Source organism: Eleutherodactylus coqui, chromosome 1 (genome assembly GCF_035609145.1).
Source record: "Eleutherodactylus coqui strain aEleCoq1 chromosome 1, aEleCoq1.hap1, whole genome shotgun sequence".
In the NCBI taxonomy this organism is placed as follows: Eukaryota; Metazoa; Chordata; class Amphibia; order Anura; family Eleutherodactylidae; genus Eleutherodactylus; species Eleutherodactylus coqui.
The window spans coordinates 170,933,374-170,947,220 of NC_089837.1; the positions used below are offsets into that span (position 1 = coordinate 170,933,374).

At 44.5% G+C, this 13,847-nt stretch overlaps 1 protein-coding gene across 2 annotated transcripts in view; it reads left to right on the plus strand.

The window, feature by feature from the left end:
- Positions 1 to 13,847, plus strand: part of MCPH1 (microcephalin 1) — a 279,100-nt gene that overhangs the window by 39,507 nt on the left and 225,746 nt on the right. For both annotated transcript variants that reach the window (XM_066603603.1, XM_066603613.1), the window contains exon 10: positions 7,987 to 8,024. In XM_066603603.1, coding sequence (XP_066459700.1) covers positions 7,987 to 8,024 — 38 coding nt within the window. The remainder of the gene's footprint in view (positions 1 to 7,986; positions 8,025 to 13,847) is intronic.

Consider the following 13,847-nt stretch of genomic DNA (forward strand, 5'->3'; position numbering starts at 1 on the left):
GAGGGGTTCACTGGCTACAAAACCCAGCCATCCACATCACAACAGACGCAAGCGCCTGTGGATGGGGAGCGCATGTGGGGAACCAATTCTTTCAGGGTCCCTGGCCTCAGAGGATAAAAGAACAATCCTCAAATTTCAGAGAACTACAGGCAGTTTGGCAGGTTCTACAGCAGTTGGGCAACTCGCTACAGAACCATCACATAAAAATACTGTCAGACAATGTCACCGCGGTCGCTCACATACGACACCAAGGGGGCACAAGATCTCCCCCACTGCAAAGCATCGCACAGAAAATCTTTCACTGGGCGGAGGGCCGGATCCTCTCGATCACGGCAACCCACTTAAAGGGGACACTAAATGGAAAAGCAGACTTCCTCAGCAGGAAGCAGATAGACCCAGGAGAGTGGTCCCTCTCCCCAGAGGCATTCAGAATCTTAACCAACCGGTGGGGGACCCCACAGTTGGACCTCTTCGCAACCAGGGAGAACACGAAAGTAGGCAACTTTTTCTCCCTCCGGCCAGGAGATCGTCCGATAGCGGTAGACGCCCTGGGCCAGGACTGGGGACAAGGACTGGCCTACGCCTTTCCTCCCATACCACTAATCCCCAGGGTTTTACAACACTTCAGAACCCAGGGATGCACGCTAATCCTAGTGACCCCCTTCTGGCCAAAAAGAAGCTGGTTCGGTCTTCTGACAACACTGAGCGTCCAGGACCCAGTCACCTTGCCTACCTGGACGGATCTTCTATCGCAGGGGCCACTGAACCACCCCGGCCTAGACAAACTCCATTTAACGGCATGGCTCTTGAGGAATCCTCGCTAAGACAGAAAGGATTCTCAGAGAAAGTAGTAGAAACCCTAATGTCCAGTAGGAAAAAGACGACCCACCTGATCTACCAGAAGGTCTGGAGAAAGTTTTCCTCATGGAGACAGGGAAGGGATCGCGGGGATTCTATCCCCGACACTCCGCTAATCTTAGAATTCCTGCAGGAGGGCTTAGAGATGGGCCTCTCCCCGAGCACCCTAAAAGTCCAGGTTTCAGCCCTTAGTGCTATCTGCGACACAAAATTCGCAGACGATAGATGGGTCCACAGGTTCCTAACAGCAGCAGCTAGATTACGCCCTAGGCCCATAAACCTGTTCCCAGACTGGAACCTTAATTGGGTTCTAGGGGCCATGACAGCGGTACCATTCGAACCGATCAAAGCGCTACCTATAAGAATGCTGACAATCAAGACCATCTTCCTAGTAGCCATTACATCCGCAAGACGGGTTAGCGAACTACAGGCCTTGTCCATCCGCCACCCGTTTATGAAAATTACAGACACCAAACTAATATTTAAAACAGACCCGGCCTTTATGCCGAAAGTAGTGTCAGATTTTCATAGGTCCCAGGATATAATAATCCCCTCATTCTTCAGCCACCCAAAAAACGAGGAGGAAAGAACCCTAAGCTGCCTGGACGTTAGGAGAGCAGTCCTAACCTACATAGATACAACGAGCCACTGGAGGCGGGACGACAACCTGTTCGTCCAGTTCAGTGGCCCAAATAAGGGTAGCAAAGCAGCGAAAAGTTCCATAGCCAGGTGGATCCGCCTGGCCATCATAGAATCCTATAAAGCCCTCGGGAAGGAGATCCCGTTAGCGCTTAAAGCCCATTCCACAAGGGCAGTAGCGTCCTCATGGGCCGAACACAGTTCAGCCTCGGTCGAGCAAATTTGCAAGGCCGCAGTCTGGAAAAAACCCCACACGTTTACTAAACACTATAGGGTAAAAGTGCAGCAGGACGAGGACATGGCCTTCGGCCGCAAAGTCCTCTCGGCAGCGATCCCACCCTAATAAACTTTAGTTGGTACGTCTCATTGGTGCTGTCGTGGAGACGACTGGGGGAAAAAGTGGATTATACCCACCTGATAATCAGGTTTCCAGTAGTCTCCACGACAGCACCCGTACCTTTCCCGCCCTAGAAAAATAAAATAATAAATTTAAAAATTAAAAAACCCCGGTTAGGGGAAAAAATTTAAGTTTAGCTCCTGCCCCGGCAATTCGTTAGAATCCACTGAGGAAAGTGGGGAAGGGGGGGAGCTTTTAACCTCTCAGTATGTTCCTGTCCTACCAGGAGGAGGCAATCTCATTGGTGCTGTCATGGAGACTACTGGAAACCTGATTATCAGGTGGGTATAATCCACTTTTTTCAGTAGTATGGTAAACTACACAAGGAATTTTGCGTTTTTTTTGTTTGTTTGTTTGTTTTCCTTAAGGCCCATTTACACTGGACAGCAGTGATGCCCGACACTTGTCCCTGTATCCCCGCGCTCCAGTGGAGTGGCCAGCTGGGGGGCGGGGCAGTGCAGGAGATTTCTCTCCCCTCGCTCCCTCCTACTTTCACATAACATAGGTGCCTTTGCTATTGAACGGCGGCTGTTTAAACTGCACTATGAGCAATGATCTTCATAGCTCATCTTTCGTGCTGCTAAAAGATGAGCGAGGGAATACAGGGACAAGTGTCGGGCATCGTTTGCCTGACACTCGTCCAATTATAATGGGCCTTTATTCAGTAGTCTGGGTTCAAAGTATACTGACTTCTGTATGCTTACTGTTAAAATTTGCCAGCTGAGGCAGGGCACTGTTTGTCTTCCTCTAATCAGCAATAATATACAGTTTGAAGTGTTTTCTTTCTGGTAAGAAGGGGTTCTATGGGATCAGAAAAAGGGGTCTGCTGTGGGTTTTTTTTTTCTCTTTGTTTCTTTTTTCAGAGCTGGCATTCCTCTGGTCTATGGATTGTGTCTGTCTGGCATTGTAGCACAATCCCAATCACATACATAAATCATGGGTGTAACTATCAGGGCAGTAAGCATGGCGGCGGCTATAGAGCCCAGCAAGTAAGAAAGACCACCTCTGCTCAGAGGTGAGGTATAGTTAGTGATTGCTATGGATGGATGGAAGGAGGCAATAGAAAACTACATTTAGATCATTGACATCTACTGTACTTTTTCCATTATTTTTCGACTGTGACATAATTGTGTCTCATTCCTGAACTGTGACATCATTGGGTTTTGCAATGCATTCAATCTATTATGTGAATTATCTTTGTACTATAACATCTGTGTGCATCAACCTTCCATAATATCACTGTTTATATGGACTGTATCCCTGTACTGTGACGCCACTGTGTTGCAACATCACTTTGTACGCTATGGGTGAACTGTAACATCATAAATAACTTTTTACTATGACATCACTACATGCATTATCCCACTTATATATCCACCTGTTAGTATGGCAACTGAGCTGTAACCTCACTAAGTGCCTATACTGTGACATCAGTGTTTGTATTACCCCTGTACATTAGGATAAGAGACATGACACAGATTATAGACCAAAATCATCCTAAGCTTTTCATATTCTGAACTAAAATGCTGCTGAAGATGATCATAGTATGGGCCCATTCCAAATCTAAATAAGGTCCTTTAATTACTATTTACACCCCTCATGATAGCATTGGACAGTAGTAATCTAAAGTCAACAAAGAGCTGTAGCCTGAACTAAAAAAAAATGTTATTTACCTTTCCATATTGTTTCTTCAGTTCTAAGAAATTAATTTCCCCCATTTTGGGGAATAGAGTACTACATTTCGTCTTCTGCTCGTTAATGTAGTACTCTAATCCACAAAATGGGCAAAATTGATGTCTTAAAAAACTGAAGAAATAATATTGAAAGACACAGGACAAGTATAAATAAGATTCCTGTATAAATATGCAAACTTTGCAGATTTACTATCCTACGATATGATCTAGTCATCCATTGTAAATGCTGAAGATAAGTGGAGATTCAACTTTGTTTTTGTTACATTTACTTTTCATCAAAGCGTATTCCAAAAAAAGAACCTAGTGATTTAGCCATTTAATGTTAGGCTTATGCCTTACTATTATACACTTTATCCCAGTGGTGCATTTAGCCTGTCATTGTTGCCTTGCGTCAGTTTTATCGAAGCAGGGGTTCATGATCTTCTAGTGGTCAACTCTTCACTAAATGGGTGAAAGCCAAAACAAATTTTTCATGAATGACAACTTCAGTTGAGAGATTTTATTTTTTCAAGGTCTTCTCCATGGCCAACATGTAATTTTTCAACCCCTTCTGTCAAAAGTCACACACTACAGTGCAAGATCATGCTTTTGTGAGAACAGATCTCTAAATTGATGATGGATTGGCTCTGGCTCTGTTTAACATCTCATATTTCTGCCAAGTATTACTCTTACCAGAAGAGCATAACATTCCTATTTGCCATAATTTCTCTGTACTCAGCAAAATTACCACTTGCATATAGTGTTGTTTGTGGTTTGGCTCGTTTTAGTACCGTAATTGGGTCCTACTGCCCCTTGAGGTTTAACATGTTTACTCCGACTTTTTTTTTTTTCATTGTTTGAAAACATTTTTGCATTGATATACAGTAAAATGTTTTGGATTCATAAATCTAAAAAATGTAAAAACGCTATATTATTTGTAAGGTCTTGTAGTAATAGTTGGTAATATAAGGTCTTCGGAGATATGCCACTGGAAATGGTAATGATGTAGAGTGGGATCTTTAAACATTCCGTACAACATAAACCAGAGGGAAGCTTGTATCACATGTATTTTATAAAGCTTAATCCATGTCTTAAGGTGGCCAAACACATTGCAAAGACGTTGGTTAGTTGAACAACCGTTTCGCAGATGCAGCCATACACATTTTAGTCCATACTGGGTTTTACACTTATTAAAGCTGGCCATATATGTTTAGTGACACCAGTCAAAGTACAAACAATCTTTCTGAGAATGTTCTTTCAAGGAAACATTGATTGTGGATAGAAAAAAAAATCAAGAGCTAAAAATCATTCAGCCAACTACCAGACTATACTCCCTATTACTCAAATATGGGTAGAAACCTTTTATTCGCTTGTAAAAGGGCCAGCGATTAGCTGTTGACCCATTGCACATTTATAGTCTAATCGTTGTTTTTTAGCCATCATGGAAATGCTCGCCTATCGCGTGAACAGGGAGATATATGGCTGGCCTATGGGGCGAACAATCATACTGACAATAGTTGCGATTCTTGGCCATTGTAAACAAAGTGCTGATTGATATGCTTGTCAGTCTGTATTCATTTACATCAGGTCAAGAGGCAGCGCATGCAAAAGTGCCTTGAAATTTCAAAAATAGTCGAATTTTGAGACAATGACAGTGTGTGATTGCTCATTGTTAAATGTCACCCTATAAGCGATTATTTTGGTTGAAATCATCCATTTTCATCAACTTTAGGGTAATGTGTCTGGGGATCTTTAGTATTGCAACCTCTTAGTCATGCTTTTTTGTGGAAAAAAAGGGGTAATGTAGGACTGTTGGTATGAGACAAGGGTTAAATACAATTAAATAACAGAGAATATTTTAAGCTACATATTAATTAAATTTGTAAAATGTGATTGTTCTCAGCAAGAGAAACGACGTAATCTTGTAGATATGATACCTTTTAATGGCTAACAAAAATACATGATGTAATAATAGCGAGCTTTCGTACCAACGCAGGGTACTTCTTCCGGCTTAAATGGATTGGATCTGAAGAGGCATGCATATTTATACACACTTATAACATACATACTTATGACAAGGCACAGATATGGATGTGATTGGTTCGCACTTAAAAGGAATTCTGCAAACCAGAAAACAAACTTTTTTTGTCTAGGCACTGGTAGCGGAGTGAAAGTTTTATGGTCCCTAAATTACTGTTGGAGGGGGGGGGGGGGGGGAAAGGTCAACAGGCTCGAATTGTTATAAGAGATACACAAACATTTTTAGCTAAATACTGATAAGGGAGTGAAAGTTTATGGTCCCTGAATTACTGTTGATGGGGGTCTTATCTGTGCATTAAATTTGTAACATGCGTGTTATTTTATATATGGAATTGGTATAGAAGTTGCTATTTGAGTATTGTGGTATAATGATTTATAAGCCACAAGGGGTTTTGACAATAAGAATTGCACATAATGTAAGTAAATCTAACTAGTAATAACACAATAAAGCATGTATGGTGCTAGCAGAAGAGTAAAGGCCCATTTACATGCAAAGATAGTCTTTCAAACGATTGAAAGTTTTAGCCATCTTTTTGCATAAAGTGTTTATGGCCATTGATGGCCATTGCATGTTGTCATCTTTATTTGCATGTAAAGGGGCCTTCAGGAGCTGTTTGCAGAGCCCAACATGGGATTAATCACACACCCAGCTGTGCACACAGCTGCATTGTTTTCTTTGAGGATGTCAGCAAAATGCAATGTTAACTGCCGACTCCTCGCAGAGATAACAGCCTGTGGTCTACTGACATAAAGGTGTTTGCGTTATCTCCAGTAGCTGAACGATGGATTTTTTTAAGTTCATATAACGATTATCGCTCAAATCGGTAGTTTGAACGAATTTTGAGCGATAATTGCTTTTAAAGCATGTATTTAAGGGCTCCTTCAGACAACCGTATTGCACGTGCAAAATTTGCGCACACAAAGAATAGAACCCATAGATCTGAATGGGATCGTTGTCTTTTCTGTATTTCGCGTGTGCAATTCTCATGCACAGAAAAAAAGCAGACTTGCTCTATTTTCCTGCGTATTTGCACATCAAGCACCTAATAGAATTCTACGGGAGGTGCGCAAATGTGGACTTCTTTAGGCTAAGTAGCCTTTTAAATCGGGGTGGTTGTGTTTTGCGTGCATGTGTGAATAGGCCCTTCATGTGTAAAATGTACAATACTATGCGCTGCTACACTTGCAAATCAACTAGTTTACTGCGCTGAAGTGCGCGAAATTGTGCATATGCTCGTCTGAAGCAGCCCTAAATCTATTTAGATACTGATTATTTAAATACTGCACCAAGTATATGTGGTCAAGTATAGACCGTCATTTGTGAGATATTATGCAGTATGATCAGAAGTGTTTTGTCTATGTGCTCGAGAAAACTTCATTAAAGATCTGACTGATTATGCTTAAAGGGGCTGTCCGGCCGTAATAAATTCATTTGAGCACTTCTGTTTGCCCATTACAATGCATTTTGTAATATACATTGTGCCGTGTAAATTGGCTGAACAGAAGTTATATACTTACCTACAGGGGTGCATCCCCCTGTGTTGATCCTCCGGTCATCCTTGGATACGACAAATCCATTTTCTTTTCTTGTCGGGCCAACTCGCTTGCAGGGGAGGCGGGCATATTAACTTTTTCTTCTCCACTTCTGCCCTAATCAGCAATTCCAGCAACCTGATTGGTTGTTTGGCGAATCAGTCAACCCAAACAACCAATCAGGTTGCTGGAATTGCTGATTAGGGCAAAAGTGGGGAAGAAAAAGTTACTCCTACTGCTCTGCCCAGAAGTGTAAGGACGGAGGCCATCTTGGATTCATTCAGCATGCCCGTTTCACAGAGAGAAAGCAAAGAAGATAAAAGGTAAGTTGAATAATGTTTTTGTTTGTATAATGATGTCTGTTCTAATACATTTACTTTTACAGGTCATTAATGGGGTGAAAAAATTAACCAGGGGTGGCCGGACAACCCCTTTAATTTGCCAAGCTTAATCTGTCTGCTGACATAAGAAGTCTCTTGATAGGGAAACCTGAGATATTACCAGATGTGAGAGAGAAAATTAAAATGTAACAGATTGCAAGTGGACAACCCCTTTAAATCTGCTGGTGTGAGCACCTTTCACTCTTTCTGATATAGTCCTGACCTATTGACACTTTTATAATGCCCCAGTGTTTTGCCCTTTTTACTTACATCCTCCTTATATTGTTCAAAAAAATTATGGTGTACAATATTCAACTATTCAATTAACCCAACAATGATTTACTATTGATGTACTGTGATTTCCCAAGACCGTTCCACATCCCTCAATAGTTCTACATGAAGGCTCTCCAAAATCAGATACTGGTAGATAGATGGGGTACTTATGTTTTTTCTTTTTCCATTTTAGATTACAAGATCACTGGTTATGACGAGCATGTCCTCTGAGTAAGTTACTCTATTCTTGCTTTGTGTTATTCTTTTGTATGATGTACAGTGGTGGTTTGACCACAAGCTAGTACTATCAGGGAATGGCGTTAGTAATCTGCTTGTCAACAAAGAAGCTTAGAACACTGACTGCTACCTGAGACTTATGCTGCGTTTAGATCTAATGATCATTATCGTTCAAAAAATTGTTAAATCAAGCAAAAGTGAACGATAACAGTGGTCAACAAATCAAACTTTTTCTGTATCTGGTTTGAAAACAGGTTGGTTTAACTAATTTTGGGGTGCTGAATTCAGTGGAAGAATCAGATTGTATCGGTCACGTCACATTTCTGAGATACATAAGATTATTACATAGACAATATTACATTATTGCCAAATATTGTCCGGTTTTAAGTAAAAAAAAACAAACAACATTTAGAACTCAATAATGTGTTTCTGGTAATGTATTTGTAAATGAAACTCAAAAAATACTGATCTGCTGAGGTAAGAATGAAGGGAAGTACTTCAGGCAGATTACAACAAACACTAAGCAGCAGTACAGATAGGCTCATGTCAGTAACCTTCCTGCTCAACTGCATTGTTCTGCCATCTAGTGACCATTTTTAGAACTTCATCCACTGCGTGTGACATTCAAATAAAGAGTTTAGCTTAGCACTGATTTAATTTTATATAAATAATTCACCAGAAATGAGCACAAACACAAAAACCTTTTTTTAAAAATTGAAAAAATCGGATTCTACACTCAAAAATCCATAAGAATTGATATGTCGCACACCAGATGCAAAAATGCTGTTGAGCAGTGTAATCATTCGGTTTAATCACAAGCCAATGACTAAATGCCAAATGAGTATCGTCGTTCAGGACTAAAAATCATCGTTGGAACGTTCACTTCTAGTTGTGTTTAAACACTCGCGCTCAGTGTTTCGCAAACACCCCGAAACAGCTGTCTGTGCATGGTTTTCTGGCTTGCCTTTCAATTTCCAGTCATTGTTTCAAGGCTTGTATAAAGAATCTAAAGCCCCATTTACACGGGATGAATGCCGGGCAAACGATGCCGAACACTTGTTCCCGCATGTACGAGCGCTGTGCTTTTGCATAGAAGCGTGTGTCATTGCTTCAAAGCGGGGCGGCTGGAAGAGATTTCTCTCCTCGCGCTCCCCTGCTCCTCTCCATTCACTTAAAACAGCGGGCGTTCATTACTGAACGATTGCTGTTTACACTGGAGATCAGCGTTCAGAATTTGAAGCTGCATAAAATCCTGAATGATGATCGTTCAGTGTAAATAGCAGCCGTTCATTACTGAACAGCCACTGTGTTAAGTGAATGGAGAGGGGCGGAGAAGAGTAAGGAGAGAAATCTCCTGCCGCCCCACGCTTAAGCAACGATGCTCACTCCTGTGCAAAACAACGTGAGCTAGTACTTGCGGGGACGAGTGTCCGGTATTGTTTCCCCGACAGTCTTCCCGTCTAAATGGGGCTTAGCATTGACTTGTAGGAATGCTGCCTTCCAATGGATAGCGTTCTTCCCTCTCCATTATTTGCATGTTACCCAGAGGAGCATGAATGGCCTTATAAGTCTCCTCACTCACTCACCTTCTAGGTGCTCTCCCTAAGGAGAAAAGATAGCATTCCTGACCCACATCACAGGCCCCTAGCTAGCTAAGCCAGAAACCTACTGCACACTGATGAGCGGAAAATACCCAGAAACAGCTGTCTGTGTATGGATTCTGGCTTGGCTTTCAATTCCCAGTCATTGTTTACAAGGCTTATATAAAGAGTCTAACATTGACTTGCAGGAATGCTGCCTTCCAAATAGTGGCACTGCAGAGGTATTGTTCCATCTCCCTCATTTACATAGGAATGTGGAACACTGAATGAAAAGTGAGCGATTTTCAATGATTATCTTACTGTTTAAACAGGTCGCACGAGTGCTAATGAGGTAGCAGTGACGTCACTCGCTTGTTCAAACGAGAATCTGCTCGTCCAAAAGGAGCATTACTGTATTATCCTGACAGAATAATCATTATGACAAATGTTTATGCGTGTACTGGTGTCAACATATAGTATCAGGATCCTTAAGGCCCATTTAGACACAACGATGATCACTCAAAATTCTGTCAAAAGCCATCTTTTAAGGGATAATCGTTGCCTGTAAATGTGCCTATCTTTCATTTATCTGCCGAACGATGGATTTCAGTGCAGCATGAAATCCATCATTCGGCAGAACAGCTGATAAGAAAGACCTCACGCTGTGTTCTGCCCAGGGCCTCTGATTACATTGCCTCAGCTGTCAGCCCCATGGCAGAACAAAGGGAATATATTCAAAGAACAGCAGGTGGTCTGTTCCTTGAATACAGCTCCCGTCATCTCACATGCTTCTAATTGGTACTAGTAGGCATTAGTACCAAGTAGTAGTTTTATGCAAAATAATCGCTCAAAAGCCATCTTTTGAGTGGTTATCTTTGTGTCTAAATGCACCCTTACACGTAGAAGTTAGTTGTATTCTATATGAAAACCACTGTGTCTCTAAAATGAAGAAATCTGTGCTCCCACTTTCAGGGAAGAGGTTGCTGCTGCACTTCCAGAGTTACTTCCACATTCAAGTAGATGAGATGTAGGCCTCGTTCACATGAGTGACATGCCATCGCTGCGAGAAACTCACAGCGATATCACATCACTGGTTTGTGCGATATCACAGCGTCTTCTCACGGTGATACCGTGACTTTGTAGCGCTACAAAGCCGTATGACTTTGTAGCACCACATGCAAGGATTTTTGGGGTGAGGGGACTTGAAATATAAGCCCTACCCCAAAAATAAGCCGTAGCTGAAGGGAAAAAAAAAAGATACATCACCTCTCCCGCTTTGTCCGGGGCGCCGCTGCAGCTTCTTCTTGGGTCCACGACACAGTTTCTCTTCTTCATCTTCTGGCTGGGGAATGAAAAATCCCTGCTTTCTGGAAGCGCTGGTTGTGATTGGCTGATGCTTAGCCAATCACAGCCAGCACTCGATGAATGGCTGTGATTGGTTCAATCATCTAGCACTGGCTGTAATTGGCTGACACTTAGCCAATCACAGCCAGCGCTTCCAGAAGGAGGGGATTTTTCAATCCCCGACCAGAAGATGATGATGAAGAGAGAGATTTCCGGGACCTGAGGAGAAGCTGCAGCGGCGTCAGAGAGCGCTTTTAGGGTGATGTATGTGTATTTTATTTATTTTTTCCCGGCGTCATCCTGACGGCAGACATGGAGGTTGCACCTTGACCTCGTAGGGACAGGAAGCAAGAGACTTTAAAAGGCTCCTCCCGTCTCCCACTCACCAGTGCTTCCTGTCCCTACAGGGACATGCAAGAGGAGCTCCCTCCAGGGAGCTGCAGGATGACAGCTGGGGGAACGGTCCATAGGGCTGTTTTCCCCCCTCACCCTTTTCCAAGCAGGCTGACTGGAGGGATTGACGGTCCACAGGGCTGCTTCCCTTCTCATCTCCCCTCCGGAGAGTCAGCGCGGTCCAGGAGCACGGCGGGCCACAGGTCTGACCGCCCGGGGTTCACCACCGCTACGGTCGGAGCGGCGGACCAGAGGTCCTTGAGTCCCCTCCTTCCTCCTCCAGCTCGGAGTTGTTTTTCAGCCGGGGAGAGCGGCGGGCCACAGGCTCAGATGCCTCTCTCCTCCAGGCATGCCAGCGCGGCGTCGGGGGGGGCGGAGCCAGTGACGCGGTGACGTCAGACGCCGTCAGCTGACCCGGAACAGCGGGAGATTTGAAAATGGAGACCCCCCGACAAGCTTCCACTGACAGCACACCTTCAGAGAAGGATTTATCTGTCTACCTGGTTCTGTCTGCGTTTCTGCATCATGACTACAAAGGAACCAGAGATGGAAGCCCTGCAAACTGTAAGTGTTACTTGTTGCAGGAATATTATGCTCAGGGATTTAGCATTGTGTGGGGGTTTTCCCTTATGTGCATGCATGTATATTCTGCAGGACAGGGAATCCACTCGGTCTAAACAGGACCTAAAGAAAAAACACAGGAAAGGCGCTCTGTGTCTTAAAAAAAAAAAAAAAAAAAAAAAAACTGGACGAGGCATATAAAAAAGCCGCTATGCCCCTATTGTACCTCCAAGATCCTTACGGATGAACAGGCTGCATTCAGGGAAGATATTATAACCCTGGTTAGAGAGGAGGTCCGGGCATCAATTTCCAGTCTTCCCCCCCATCCCCCCCCCCCCAGCTCAGCGGAAGGAAGGGCCGCTAAAAGGGCGAGCCACATACCGCTAACGAGCTCACAGTTTGAGCAATCCCGGGGCGACTTGTCAAATGGCGAACTCTTTGACTGTCCCCCTGACGCCAGGGATGAGAATAAAAAGTACTATTTCTCATCTGGGGACCTGGTTGACCTGATCAAAGCAGTCAGGGATACAAGGAAGGTCGAGGATGTGGTCGAGCCAAGGTCCGTACAGGACGCCGTGTCCGGCGGGCTCAGACCAAGGAACCGCACAGTGTTTCCGGTTAATGATACCCTGAAGAAAGTAATCACGTATGAGTGGGCTGCGCGTACAAATACCTCTATTTGTCCCGCGAATATAAAGAGAGACTCCGCTTTGCGGAGAAAGACGTGAGCATCTACGCACGGTCCGGGAGCACAGCGGGCCACAGGTCTGACCGCCCAGGGTTCACCACCGCAGCAGTCGGAGCGGCGGACCAGAAGTCCTTGGGTCCCCTCCTTCCCCTGCCACAGCTCGGCGCAGTGGTTTCAGCTGGGGAGAGCGGCGGGCCATAGGCTCAGATGCCTATCTCCTCCAGGCATGGCGGTGGGGCCGCGCGCGGCGTCGGGCACAGGTGGCCATAGTGGCCAAAAAGACAGCCCTGCCATTCAAGGACTCCTCTCATCTTAAAAACCCAATGGACAGGGTCGACGCCTTGATGAAACGGGCCTGGCAAACAACGGCCTATACGCTGAAGTCCAAGGTCGCAGCGACTTCTGTGGCAAGGTCGATGTTCCTCTGATTGGGGGAACTCGACGACCAGATTAAACAGAAGGCCTCTAGAGATGTGTTACTGGAATGCATGCCTCTACTTAGATCAGCAACAGGCGGTCTGGCTGAAAACATGGAAAGCAGATACGGCTTCCAAAGGAAGGCCGTGTAACATCTCGGTTTCATGGCCAGCACATGTTTGGCGCGGACTTGGAGGAGATCCTAAAAAGAGCTACCGACAGGACCCGCAGTTTCCCGGACCAAGCAAGAACGGGATTTCCCCACAAACCTCAGCCATCCTTCAAGCCATACCGAGGCAAAGGAAAGACGGGGTGCTGGTCCTACCCCAAAGGAGGCAGGAGTAAAACAAAAACAACCCCTTCCCCTGTAGGCGAGTACCAGGTGGGGGGCAGACTGTTGAGCTTTCCCGGCCCCCACGTGATCCCCTGCCCTGCAGGGTATCTTTAGAAACAAAATTTCTAAGGTGCTACAGATGGGGGCGGTAGTCCAGGTCCCCGCAGTAGAACAGGGCTTGGGGTTCTACCCCTATTTCTGATCAAAAAAACGAACGACAGTTTCGGATGATCCTTAATCTGAAGGGCCTGAACAGGTTGATTACCTACAAAAGGTTTAACCATCAGGTCTGCAGTAACTCTGATCAAAAGAGGGGACTTTATGAGTACCGTCGATCTAAAGGACGCGTACTACCACGTCCCAGTCCTGTCGGAACATCACAAGTACCTGCGGTTTGCCATCAGGATGGGCAGCCGTGTACACCATTTTCAATTCCAGTGCCTACCCCTCGGAATTTCAACGGCACCCAGGATATTCTCTAAAATAGCGGCAGAGATGGT